This window comes from Melanotaenia boesemani, chromosome 24, assembly GCF_017639745.1.
Source record: "Melanotaenia boesemani isolate fMelBoe1 chromosome 24, fMelBoe1.pri, whole genome shotgun sequence".
Taxonomy (NCBI): domain Eukaryota; kingdom Metazoa; phylum Chordata; class Actinopteri; order Atheriniformes; family Melanotaeniidae; genus Melanotaenia; species Melanotaenia boesemani.
Window position 1 is genome coordinate 815,353 of NC_055705.1, and position 13,734 is coordinate 829,086.

The 13,734-nt window shown below is 45.5% G+C and overlaps 1 protein-coding gene across 5 annotated transcripts in view; it reads left to right on the forward strand.

The window, feature by feature from the left end:
• The window catches only part of dmd (dystrophin), a 267,266-nt gene that overhangs the window by 217,123 nt on the left and 36,409 nt on the right, over positions 1-13,734 (forward strand). For 4 of the 5 annotated variants that reach the window (XM_041978350.1, XM_041978351.1, XM_041978352.1 and 1 more), the window contains 3 exons: positions 4,293-4,353; positions 11,921-11,982; positions 12,349-12,423. In XM_041978350.1, coding sequence (XP_041834284.1) covers positions 4,293-4,353; positions 11,921-11,982; positions 12,349-12,423 — 198 coding nt within the window. Of the gene's footprint in view, positions 1-4,292; positions 4,354-7,132; positions 7,391-11,920; positions 11,983-12,348; positions 12,424-13,734 lie in introns of those variants that run through there. The other variant, XM_041978355.1, reaches the window with a different exon arrangement.

Consider the following 13,734-nt stretch of genomic DNA (forward strand, 5'->3'; position numbering starts at 1 on the left):
GCCGCCGGGAGGTCGACTGCGGGAGGAAAAGCTGCTGAACAGAGGAGAGGTTAAAGGAGGGATAAAGGTTTCTGGCAGAAGCCCTGAATAAGAGGACACCGAGGCCGGGATGGCTAGTCCTGTCTTGGGGTGCAGATAGTTCAGTCCGTAATCCAAAATCCAATCCTAAAGACAATCCAGGGGTCAGAAAGCCAAGATATCCAAATAATAAATCAGGGCAGAGTACCAGACAGGGAGCAGGCAGAATCAAAATCCAGGTCCAAAATCAGGTCAACGTCAGGCGGGTAGGAAGGCAGGAATATACAGGCTGGAAACGTGCAGGGAAGAACCAAGACGATCTGGCACTGGAGGGATGTCACAGAGCTGTATATATAGGGCTTGGTACAGGTGTAGTGCATCAGCCCTAATCAAGAGCTGGTGGAGATGAGGCGTTCAGGGCAGCTGGAAAAACTGAGCCCCACACCACAGATCATGACAGGTTAAGGTTGGAGTTTGTTGTGCAGTACAAGGAAAACGACACTATCACAACTTCTCTGACCAATGATATGTCCAAATTGGTAACTAATCAGCCAGCTGTGGTAAATGTGGGGAGTAGCTACACATTCAACTTGGGAACCAGCCTATGCATCCACCACAGCTACCCATTGGATCATCTGTTCATTAGCTTAGAGAGTCTAACAACCATCTTCTCTAAACTGGTCACCGGCTGGATTAGACATTACTATGGCTGGATATTTGCATGGAGAAGCTGGCAGCTATCATACTGAAGCTGACAACCTACTAAACTGCTGACTGCTTTGGTTTCTAGCTGCTTCTTTAGCTTGTCATCTTTTCTATTTAGCATCAAATATGCTGCTACACTGCTGAGTAAATAGCTCCAGTAAATACAGGTATTTGGCTCACCAATTATCTGGTGGTGTACTGCCTTAAAATCATAAAGAACGTCCTCACCTTGAATGTTGACAAGACAAAGGAATGTACAGGGTTTTAGGGGTTTTTGGCTCCACCCCAGTGCAACATCTAGAGCCTCACAACACCAGAGACAGGAACCAGAGGCAGAGGAGAAGCGACCTTCTCGGAGACAGGAACCAGAGGTGGAGGAGAAGACTAAATGACGGGAAGGCCACAAGATGTGAAGACTACAATGAACTTGCAGATAATATATGAAATGGAAGCCTATATATTCACAGAGGAGAACTAACAACAAACAAGTGAGAGCAGATTGTGCAATCTTCTCTTTGCACACTTAGCTCCAGAGGCTGCACAGAACCAGCCTTCTTCATCAGCTTGTCCAGCTTCTGCAAGTCACTGACTGATGCTGCAGAACAGACCAGTACCACTCTCCACCTCAGATCTATTAAAAGAATTACATCGTGCTGCGATGTTCCCGCACTACATGTAAATGTTCAACCTCCATTTTTTATGAGTTTATGTATTGTTATTTAAATAAGAGATTTTCATAAATGCCTTGTAAGTTTCACTTACAAGGCATTTATGTTTGGGATTAATAATTACGACTGAGCCACCTAGGCTTCGATATAACAATAAAAAACCATGGTTGTCAGCACTGAAAAGCCCCCGAACCCCCGAACTCGCTGGTGGACACCGGCAATAAGGGATGCCGTCAAGCTGAAGGAGGAGTCCTATCAGGCCATTTTGGCCCGTCGGACTCCAGAGGCAGCTGATGGGTATCGGTAGGCTAAGCGGAGCGCGGCTTTGGCGGTTGCTAAGGCAAAAACTCGGTCAAGGGAGGAGTTTGGAGAGGCCATGGAGAATGACTTCTGGACGGCTTCGAGGAGATTCTAGTCCACCATCCGGCGGCTCAGGAGGGGAAAGCAGTGCTCCGTCAACACTGTGTACAGGGGGGATGGGGGGCTGCTGACCTCGACTTGGGATGTTGTGAGGCGGTGGAGGGAAGACCATCTCAATCCCACCAACATGTCTTCTGATGAGGAAGCAGAGTCTTGGGACCCTGGCGTGGGCTCTCCCATTTCTGGGGCTGAGGTTGCTGAGGTGGTTAAAAAGCTCCTAAGTGGCAGGGCTCCAGGGGTGGATGAGGTCTGCCCAGAGTGCCTTAATCTTAACAGCTTTGGATACTGGCAGACTGGGGTGGTGGTCCCACTCTTCAAAAAGGGGGACCGGAGGGTGTGCTCCAACTACAGGGGGATCACACTCCTCAGCCTCCCCGGTCAGGTCTATTCAGGGGTGCTGCAGAGGAGGGTCCGTCGGATAGTCGAACCTCGGATTGAGGAGGAGCAGTGTGGTTTTCATCCTGGTCGTGGAACAGTGGACCAGCTCTACACCCTCTTCAGGGTCTTGGAGGGGACATGGGATTTTGCTCAACCAATCTACATGTGCTTTGTGGACTTGGAAAAGGTGTTCGACCATGTCCCCTGGGGACTCTTGTGGGGGGTACTCTGGGAGTATGGAGTGCCGGACCCGCTTGTACGAGCCGTCCGGTCCCTGTACGACCGGTGTCAGAGCTTGGTTCGCATTGCCCGCAGTAAATCAGAGTTGTTTCCTAAGCGGGATGGACTCCGCCAAGGCTGCCCTTTGTCACCGATTCTGTTCATAACCTTTATGGACAGAATTTCTAGGTGCAGTCGAGGTGTTGAGGGGATCCGGATTGGTGGCCTCAGGATTGGGTCTTTGCTCTTTGCGGATGATGTGGTTCTGTTGGCTTCATCGGGCCGTGATCTTCAGCTCTCACTGGAACGATTTGCAGCCGAGTGTGAAGCGGCTGGGATGAGAATCAGCACATCCAAATCTGAGACCATGGACCTCAGCCGGAAGAGGGGGGAGTACCATCTTCGGGTCGGCATTGAGGTCCTGCCCCAAGTGGAGGAGTTCACGGGGTCTTGTTCACGAGTGAGGGAAGGATGGAGCGGGAGATGGACAGGCGGATCAGTGCGGCATCTGCAGTGATGCAGACTCTGCATCGGTCTGTCATGGTGAAGAGGGAGCTGAGCCAAAAGGCAAAGTACTCGATTTACCGGTCGATCTATGTTCCTACCCTCACCTATGGTCACGAGCTGTGGGTAGTGATCGAAAGAACAAGATCACGAGTACAAGTGGCCAAAATGAGTTTTCTCCGCAGGGTGGCCGGGCTCTCCCTTAGAGATAGGGTGAGAAGCTCGGTGATCCGGGAGGGGCTCAGAGTAGAGCCGCTTCTCCTCCACATCAAGAGGAGCCAGATGAGGTGGCTCGGGCATCTGGTTAGGATGCCTCCTGGACGCCTCCCTGGTGAGGTGTTCTGGGCAAGTCCCACCGGAAAGAGGCCCCGAGGAAGACCCAGGACACGCTGGACGGACTACATCTCTCGGCTGGCCTGGGAACGCCTCGGGATCCCTCCGGATGAGCTGGTGAATGTGGCCGGGGAGAGGGAAGTCTGGGTTTCCCTGCTTAGGCAGCTGCCCCCGCAACCCGACTCCGGATAAGCGGCAGAAAATGGATGGATGGATGGATGGATGGATGGAAATCTGGTAAAACCAGTCAGAAGCAAACTGATTTAAAATAAATTAGTTTCTTCTGGTTTTGGTTGTTTTCTGTCTTTTGTATTTTTGCCTCCTCTTTTCATCAGGTCCAGCAATAATATGTAAATTCAGGAATGAACATATTTAAAAATAAAGTATTAAGTAAGTAACAGCAGCCTCATATCGAAAGGGTCGTCTGGTGGACATGATGATTATTCAATGATGAAACAAGGTTGTGGAGAAATTAGGCAACTGATGCCGATAAAAGTTAAAGGCAGGAGTTATAACCTGCTTTTCTGTCCTTTCTACAGCATGTATTTATATATACGTATTTATATGTATTTATAAGTATTTATGTGTATTTACATATACAAATGTATATATGTGTATTTAAATGTATTTATATATACATATTTATATGTATTCATATATGTATTTATATGTATTTATATATATATATAGATATATATAGATATATATATCTATATATATATTTAAAAAAACGATGCCAACAATATGCACTTAAAACAGAGAGAAAAAAATCATCAGAACATCCATTTATACATATATTGATATTTAGTTTAATAATAAATATGCATATTTGCAGCTGGAGAGAAAAAAAAAGAAAATGTTTGTCTTGGATAAAATTCAAGATAAAAAAAAAACCTTTATTTAATTCTGTTATATGTACAGGACACATTATAATATTTTGGTAAATGCTGCATACATATTTCCTGGATGCTACAGGTGCTGCTTATACGTGAAATGTATGAAAAGTTTGTTTTTTTTGTTGTAAACCTGCTCTTCTGTCTCCTTCAGGTTCCGTAGAAAGTCCCTTCGAGCAGGGCGTCTCTCCAAACAACGTCCCGTATTACATCAAGTAAGTACGATCCAGGCAAACCTCCTGTTACCATGGTAACTAATGTCACATTAAAAATCTTCCATCAATCCAATGATACTATATGATGGTGTGATATGTTAGAGCTTGTAGTTGGATGGATGGGTGGATGGATGGATGGATGGGTTGATGGATGGATGGATGGATGGATGATGGATGGGTGGATGGGTTGATGGATGGATGGATGGATAGATGGGTTGATGGATGGATGGATGGATGATGGATGGGTGGATGGGTTGATGGATGGATGGATGGGTGGATGGATGGATGGATGATGGATGGGTGGATGGGTTGATGGATGGATGGATGGATGGATAGATGGGTTGATGGATGATGGGTGGATGATGGATGGATGGGTGGGTGATGGATGGGTGGATGGTGTGTTTGTTGGTACCAGTTTGCAGCACTTTATATGTTACTGCTAAACGTAACAACGGGTGGAGCTTTTATAACTAAACTCCATCCGTTTTTCTTCTTTCAGTTATTGGTACGTGTACTTTAACTTTGGTACGTGTACTTTAACTTGGTTAATATTACATTATACGTATATTCTTGATGATATCATCTTTAAATCCTGTAATATGTAAATAGTTTCGTATGATTTGGTCATATTTCCCATTAGAAGGTGCGGAGACATTAGCGTCTCTACGAAGCCTGCTGATGTCTTTCCTCCGGGGCATGGCGTTGCTACGGCAGTAAGAAGCTGTATGAACAAAAGCTGTTCTGCTTTATGAGATTTGAAATGATGACATTTTTCTTTCCACTGTTACAGAATTGGGATGTAAAACTCAGGTGCAGGACTGCTACTTACACCCGGTTTCATGTTTGTGGTTATCGTTCATTCTTTGATATGAGGGAATGATTCTGGACGTCCAGACATGGTTTGAATCCATGAAGAAAAGGGAAATCTGGTAGAGTTCAGTGATCAGAAGCTTCCAGGTCAGAAAGCTTCATCTCCAGGAAGAGACCCAGCCAGACAGCAGAGAACTTCATGTCTTTGTAACGTTCTCCGACGTATCAGCAGGATGTGGTGGGGATCAAACCGCTGACATCCACCTGTACATGAGCTCTCCGCTCTGATTCCCTCAGCTAAAATACTCCTCCTCCCTCTTCCTCCTCCCCCTCCATCTTTCCTCTCTTTCTCTCCTCTCCGCTGTGTGTTTGCAAAGCTCATTTCTCTCTGCCTCCCCCTCCTCCTGTTTTTGTCTCGTCCTCTCTTCCTGTCCCTTCCCCTCCCTGCTGGGTTTCGCTGTCTTCTTTGGTGGTTTCGAACGTGGACGTTTGTCTTCTGTCCACACCTGTCCTCTGTCTCTGCTTTCCAATGATACCTGAAACAGCTAGAAGGGGGAAGGGACTGGGTCTGAGTCTTGTCTGGCGAAGCTGCAGGTTTCCCAGAGACAGCAGGAATAAAACAGGAAATAGAAGAGGCATTTCAAAATAAAGCTGCTACATTTTTTTTTTTAGACTTGCTGTAGTTTCAAAGTAATGTAGAAGAAAACGTCAGTTTAATCTTTTTCTGGCACCAAAACTACATATAAAACCTAAATCTAGTAGCTTTGTTAATGAGGGAAATCTGAGGCGCCGCGGTCGCTTTCATCCATGTGGTGTTGTGGCTAAATAGATTTGTGCATCTTCTCGGTTTTTTAAGCAGCAGACTAAGTTTATACATGCAGACAGGGCTCTTTTTATTTATTCTATCTGCAGCCAGTGTGGCTGCTAGATGCCTCGAGTTTCCACTGGAAAATAATCCACATCCTAAGAACTCAGTGTTTTTTTATTTTAAATGTTGCTTCAAATTCTTTTTATGTTTTTAATGAAAATGCCAAACAGCAACGAGTTTTTCCTGTTTTCCTTTCTAACAAAGTAACTTTTACTCTGAAAATATTAGAAACAATTGACTTTAAACTGAAGATTAGTAGATTTTTTACAACATAACTTGTAAAGAAAGAAAAGTTTTGACTCTGACATTTTTAATATATGAATAGATAAAAGTTAAATAAGTAAATTCAGTCATGTGAACTAAATGCTCGCCTTATTTTTGCAGATTTAAGTAACGTGAACAGATTTGACTGCAGCCTCTGTCTGAATCTGCTGCTCGGGATTTTCACCGTTTCGTAGCCTCGTTTGTTTTTACATGAACTAACCACAGGCGTCGCCAGAGCTCTTTAAAAAAGTCTTTTCAGGTTTAATCGCACATTCATGTAACACATAACAGGAAAAAAATAAGATTTTGTACAGTTTAGTGATGATTTTACTAAGAAAAGAAATGATCTGGTAGCTTTAGATCATACAGACTGATCGAAAAGCAGCAGAACAAAGTCTCCACATATACCTGCATAAAGCAGGTGTGAAGGCATCATGATGAGAGGGAATCTGCACATACAGGTTAATGTTATATTCATATATTTACTGCTTCTATTCTCTAGTTTTTATTTGCTTTTATTTTTAAATTTTCTCACTTTTAAATGAGCATCAAATTCTCTGAGCGTGCAGACTTAAATAAATAAATGATTCGGATTTAAACAGGTGACATTCACCTGCAAATTATAATTATTAAGAAAAGAAAGAAATTTAAATAAAATAAAGGAATTAAACTGAAAAATAACTAAACTAACTCAAATAAGTTTAAGTAAGTTAACTTTGAAATAAAACAAAAACATAAAGAATTAAACATAGAATGAAAATAAATGAATGAAAGTAAATTAAAACATTGAAGCTGAAACCAACTCATCAGAAGTAAAAAATAAAAGACGCTGCGCCTCCGTCTTATTTTGAAAGCATGGTTGGAAGCGGTGCTTCCGGTATTCCTGTAGACCTGATCCATGTTGTACCTCTGCAGCCCACCGCGGCTACATGCTGAGGACGAACGCGGACTAACACCGAGCGTCCTCGCGGCCTTCTCCCCGGTCAGAGGGCGCGAGCACCGGGCGACGCCTCCGCCGCTTCGCCCCTGAACCCGCTTCGTTTGCTCCGGACTCGGAGGGCTGAGGTCTGCGGCGATGCGGGAGCAGCTTCGGACGTGAGTCCTGTGAGGGCCGGTGGGGGTGGGGGTGAATCCTGGTGATGTGAACCGTGCTGGTGCAGGAAACCGTTTCAGAGGAAACGAGTCCCGCTGGACCCTGATCCGGTCCAGCGGTACGTGAAGGCGAGCTGCGGGGACGCAGACCTCTGGACGGGGATGCTGATCCAGGATCAGATCGCTGTAACGCCGCGGCGATGATGCGTTTAAGGCCTGTTATACACCGCGTAACTTTCAGCGTTTCCCCGCGCAGCGGCGCTTGTGTCCCGCAGCAGAGAGCAGCTTCTACCCGCTTCTTCCCGTCATGTCAGGCAGGCGCAGCCTGCGCGCGCTCTCTGCGGGGCAGCTTTGCGGGGAACGAGGCGAGGATTCCGGCAGCGAGGCTCTTCTCGACCCCCTCCTGCCATCCTGGCATGAAAGAGACTAACGGAGCTGGAAACATATTTTAAAGAAACGGAGCTGCTGCCTCTTTATGTGCCAGTGTGCGCACGCGCTCGTATAACGCGAGCTGCAGGAGAAAAGAGCCTCGTGAGCAAACCGTAAATGCACCAGTGTTACATTCCTTCACAGCCCAAGCTGCACGCGCGCTCACCAGCGACGGTGCACGCACAGAGGTGCGGTTTTAAGCGCAGCTGCGGCGTTTTAACGCACATTTGCGGCTATATTTAGTTTTTTCCTGCACCTGCGCAGTGGGCATTTCTGCTGGGACCTGGTGATGAAGATGCGGGCGGAGTGTTGCGCTAATGTGATACTAGGAGTGTGTGTTTGCACTAAAACCAGCTGCTTAGATAAAACATCTCTCTCTCAAACACACACACACGCTGTGCTGATGTGTTCGGGCAGGTTCGCTGGTTGTGTGTGTGTGTGTGTGTGTGTATTGGTGACAGCCTCCTCTTTTTAAAGGTGCATTTGGAGGCTGTAGGTGTAGCTGGAACGGCTTTACTGGGGAACTCCAGCCTCTTGGACTTAGTGGTTCTGGGATGGTTTCAGGGATTTTCTCTGCAGATGGGAGCGATGGACTTACGTAACCTCCACCCAGCAGGCTTTACAGCAGATGTGTACCATAGAGAGGTAAGGTGCAAAGCAGAGGTGGAGTTACAGCAAGCCGGCCACGCCGGGCGCTTCCCTCAGAACCAGAGGCATCCTTTTACCTCTGCTACAGACAACATCTGGATTTTATAGGAACAAATAAATAATGGAAAGCCTGCAGGGCATCAGTCAAGCACAGTGCACGCTCTGCAGCTCTGAACACACCAGAGGACTCTGCATGGCGACGCATGCCGCTGGTGCAGAACGAGGACATGCGAGTTCTCACGCGAGAAGTAGCTGGAACATGTTTAAAATGTAAATAAAACAAGTTCATTGTTGTTGATTCACATAAAAGCCACGTTATTCCCGGGAGAACATGAGCTGCGTTCCCATCAGGCCTAGAAAAGCTAAACCTAGATGTCACCATGGAAACGGAAACACCGACGTTTCTAAAAACCTCTCAAATGTCACTAAAAGGTTTTCACGCTTCCAGGTGTTTTTTAGACGTTAGAAATATATTTCACACGGTGTGATGGAAACACTTTTTCTCATGGTGACGTAGGCGGTCATGTGACCACGTCACGTTAAGACGCAGGAGACGGAAATCTTTTTACAAACACTTAAAGAAAAAATCTAACCTCCGTCCTTCATGCGGCGTTTTAAAGTCTGGCGGGACGAGATTTTTCCAGAATAACGGCTAACGCGCTAAACGCCGTTCAATGCAAACGCAGCACTTTGTCTAAATTTGAGAAATATTTAGTTTTATTTAGTGAAAATGGAAACGCAGTAAAAATGTCTCATTTCATCTTCTGGTGTGTTTATCTTCTACTGGAATAAAATGTGGGCTGACGAGGTTCATGAACGGGTTTATGTCCTGACCTTCAGCTGTTAACCATCGACCAGCCTGCAGCTAAATGCTAACTAGCTTGACGCGGCGTTCATTGAAAGGCTGAGTCATGGTTCGTTCTTCCATGACCCTCCACAGTTCCTGGACCTAGACGGCCACTCTCTGGATGTTTCGCCTTCAGACGGCTCACGGTGCATGATGCCATCATTTTTACTGTCAGGAAAAATCTCTCTCACGCTTCGTTAGAGAAAAGTGCCATGTCATCCTCTGCTTTAAGCCTTTCACTCATGAGGCTTTCTCCCTCTGGTTTGTCTCCCGTAGGTTTAAGAACATGCCTTTCACGCAGCTTTTAGTCATTAAAGTTAAGACGGCCGAGGGGGCGGGCGTGATAGTTACCTTCTGTTTAACACAGATTTCCACTGATGGGTGCAGAGCCGCATGTACATCCTCCAGCACATCCTTTATGGTCCACATGTGGCATTTTAGTGGACTGCGTTCATGGTTTTGTAGACCAGCACCAACCAGACCCCTCGCTTTGGGTCCCAGTCTTCCCCACTGTGGGCTGGTCGTGGACCTTCCACATCGGGTCCCTCCCAAATATGGTACCAACCACTAGGGCGGAGGGGTCGGGCAGCATGTTCATGTCAAGTTTTTGGGGGGTTTTACGGTATATGACGGTATTCTTTTCTCATACTTCGTTCCTCTAATAAGAAAAGATTCCTGCACCTGATTGGCTTTCGATAGTTTTACTGTCATGGACGACTTGTGTCAGGACACGTCTACATCCGGTAGGACATGCCTGGATCCAAAGTTTGAACCGTCGTCTTGCCACCGTCTTTCTCTACAGCGTTTATAGGAGCTGTGACGAGGTGGAATGAGATGGCGTTAGTTATCTCCACCCACCGCTTGGGTGCGGAGCTGAAGACGTTCTTCCTCTACACCGTGGTTACGGCTAAGGTGGTGAAGCGTTACCACGTTGGAAGAACTTCCCAACTACAGACGTGGCTTCTCTGTTTGGAAAAGTTGCTTTGAGTCAGCAACATGTGCGTCGCTTCGAGCGCTCGCCGGCGGCCATTTTCTGTTCACGACGTTCCTTTTCACACGCGGTGGTGTTGGTGTGCAGCAGTGAAACCGGTCCCCACTGAAACACTTTCCCACTGCATGCGTTCCGGATGTTGTTAGAGCTACGGTATAGCTTATTTAAAAAATGACAATAAACACCGGTTGTCTGTACGCGCCGGCATACCGCGCCAGCATACCGCGCCTGTCCGCTGTGGAGACGTGTTAGAAACTACATTCACGAAATCATTGTGATGTCTGTGACGTGCTTTGGAGGCATGTGACATATTAAAGGTCGATCATTGCAAATGTGCAGTTTAGCTTTAGCTTCTTAGCTGGAACCTGTAGCAGGTGCAGGATCGTCAGAGGCGGTGTCGTCAGGGTGACGCGCCATTGGCTGTTTCAGGGTCGCATAACTGCTGCGTTGCACCGGTTCAACGTCACGCTGTTACGTAGCTGATGTATAATTAAATTAAACACACACACACACACACCCCCAACCCACCCCTTCATTCCACATCTCACATTAAAAAGGTCACATATACTCATTTATGTTCATTAGAATAAAAGAAAGAGTAGAAAGTGGATAAATAGTACTGTGTACACAACACTGTACACATAGATCAGTGGGTCGTTGGGTGACACACATCAGCGTAATAATCATTTTTAATACAGCTGGAAAATTCTCAACATTTATAAATGGTTGTCAGGGAGCGTAGAACCAGAGTCCCGCCACAGCAGAGAAGCTATCATGTTTAAATAAAGTTTATTCAGGAAGAATTCTGAAGGAATCGCACCAAACGGGGAAATCAGAGTTGTGGTGGGTCGTCCAGTTATTTAGGAGTAAGTCTCAGAGACGGGATATAGCATATCGGTGGTAAACTGGAGCACAGTCAAGCTACAGGAGGCGGTAGTTTGGCACCCAGCAGGGTTTCGTGGAGCCCTGCTCATCCAGGGTAACTGGGCTAGTATTTCATGTGGAGCAGAGAAGCCACCGTTTGTTCGAGGTATCTGAAGAGTTTCTTTCCATGTTCGTGGTTGTTTTTAAGTCCATATAAAACCGGATATCTGGCTAGCCAAGCTGCAGGAAAAGGATTTTGTCGGGAAGACTTGGAAACGTGAAGAAATGTAGGAAGCACAGACATTAATCCTTCGTCCTAGAGACGGTAGAGTGTCCATCTGTCCGAATCCAGCCAGGTCGCTGCTTTAAAGAAACGCAGCAGAACTGAACCTGAAGTATCCATCAACGTAGCTACAGACATAATCCATGTTTGGATCGATCCACCCAGTAACACAGTGAGTTTCACTCAGTCAGAGAGGAATTTAGGGAAAAGTTGTCATTCCCTCTGAGTCCATGTCCACACACAGACACTTTCACATGGTGGTTCATCGTTTGGAGGCTTCATGCTCATGGAACTGGGCCCAGAAATTAAACCATGTGTCAAAAGACCACCATGTAGTTTCTGTGTGGATTCTCAAGCATAACTTTAAAATCGTGCATCAGCTGCTTTGTCACCCCTGCTGATTCGTTGTCTTTGGGACGCACCGGGTTGTTCTAACAGACATGTCCCCCTTTCCTTTCTGCCATGTTCCAGCCACCAGACCCAGACGACATGCTGGGACCATCCCAAGATGGCCGAGCTCTACCAATCTCTGGGTAAGATCAACTTCACACACATTTTAAATGTTTACAAAAACTCTGAAAGGCCACAAAATCTGGCAACAAGGATGTCAAGCTGGCAACGCGAGCGCTGCCCCTCCTGTCCGGGTCAGTGTGTGTGTTACACATGTTGGTGTGTCGTGGGGAGAAGGGCTCTGCACACACACACGTCCTTCAGTAACGAACTGTTTCACAAATGAAAAATAACAAAACACAGAGATATGCAGCCTTCCCTCACGGTGGATGTGGAGGTTGTCCCATCTGCTGGTCTCCAGTCTGCCTCAGGACTGGGATCAACACGGAGGACATCCCACCCCTGAATGTGACTGCAGATGACATAAAGTTGTCTTTTGTTTCCTGCAGCCGACCTGAACAACGTTCGCTTCTCAGCCTACCGCACAGCCATGAAGCTCCGACGTCTGCAGAAAGCTCTGTGCTGTAAGTACGCCTCCACCGACCCGCAGGCGCACGCCTCATGATGCGTCTCAGCTGCAAACACCGGTCTTACCCCTTATTTACCACTCTAAACATATAAAACCACAGGAACTCCTCATCGCTCCTTAAGTTTTATTTACCACTCTAAACATATAAAACCACAGAAACTCCTCATCTCTCCTTAAGTTTTATTTACCACTCTAAACATATAAAACCACAGAAACTCCTCATCGCTCCTTAAGTTTTATTTACCACTCTAAACATATAAAACCACAGGAACTCCTCATCGCTCCTTAAGTTTTATTTACCACTCTAAACATATAAAACCACAGAAACTCCTCATCGCTCCTTAAGTTTTATTTACCACTCTAAACATATAAAACCACAGAAACTCCTCATCGCTCCTTAAGTTTTATTTACCACTCTAAACATATAAAACCACAGAAACTCCTCATCGCTCCTTAAGTTTTATTTACCACTCTAAACATATAAAACCACAGGAACTCCTCATCGCTCCTTAAGTTTTATTTACCACTCTAAACATATAAAACCACAGGAACTCCTCATCGCTCCTTAAGTTTTATTTACCACTCTAAACATATAAAACCACAGGAACTCCTCATCGCTCCTTAAGTTTTATTTACCACTCTAAACATATAAAACCACAGAAACTCCTCATCGCTCCTTAAGTTTTATTTACCACTCTAAACATATAAAACCACAGGAACTCCTCATCGCTCCTTAAGTTTTATTTACCACTCTAAACATATAAAACCACAGAAACTCCTCATCGCTCCTTAAGTTTTATTTACCACTCTAAACATATAAAACCACAGAAACTCCTCATCGCTCCTTAAGTTTTATTTACCACTCTAAACATATAAAACCACAGAAACTCCTCATCGCTCCTTAAGTTTTATTTACCACTCTAAACATATAAAACCACAGAAACTCCTCATCGCTCCTTAAGTTTTATTTACCACTCTAAACATATAAAACCACAGAAACTCCTCATCTCTCCTTAAGTTTTATTTACCACTCTAAACATATAAAACCACAGGAACTCCTCATCGCTCCTTAAGTTTTATTTACCACTCTAAACATATAAAACCACAGGAACTCCTCATCACTCCTTAAGTTTTATTTACCACTCTAAACATATAAAACCACAGGAACTCCTCATCGCTCCTTAAGTTTTATTTACCACTCTAAACATATAAAACCACAGGAACTCCTCATCGCTCCTTAAGTTTTATTTACCACTCTAAACATATAAAACCACAGAAACTCCTCATCGCTCCTTAAGTTTTATTT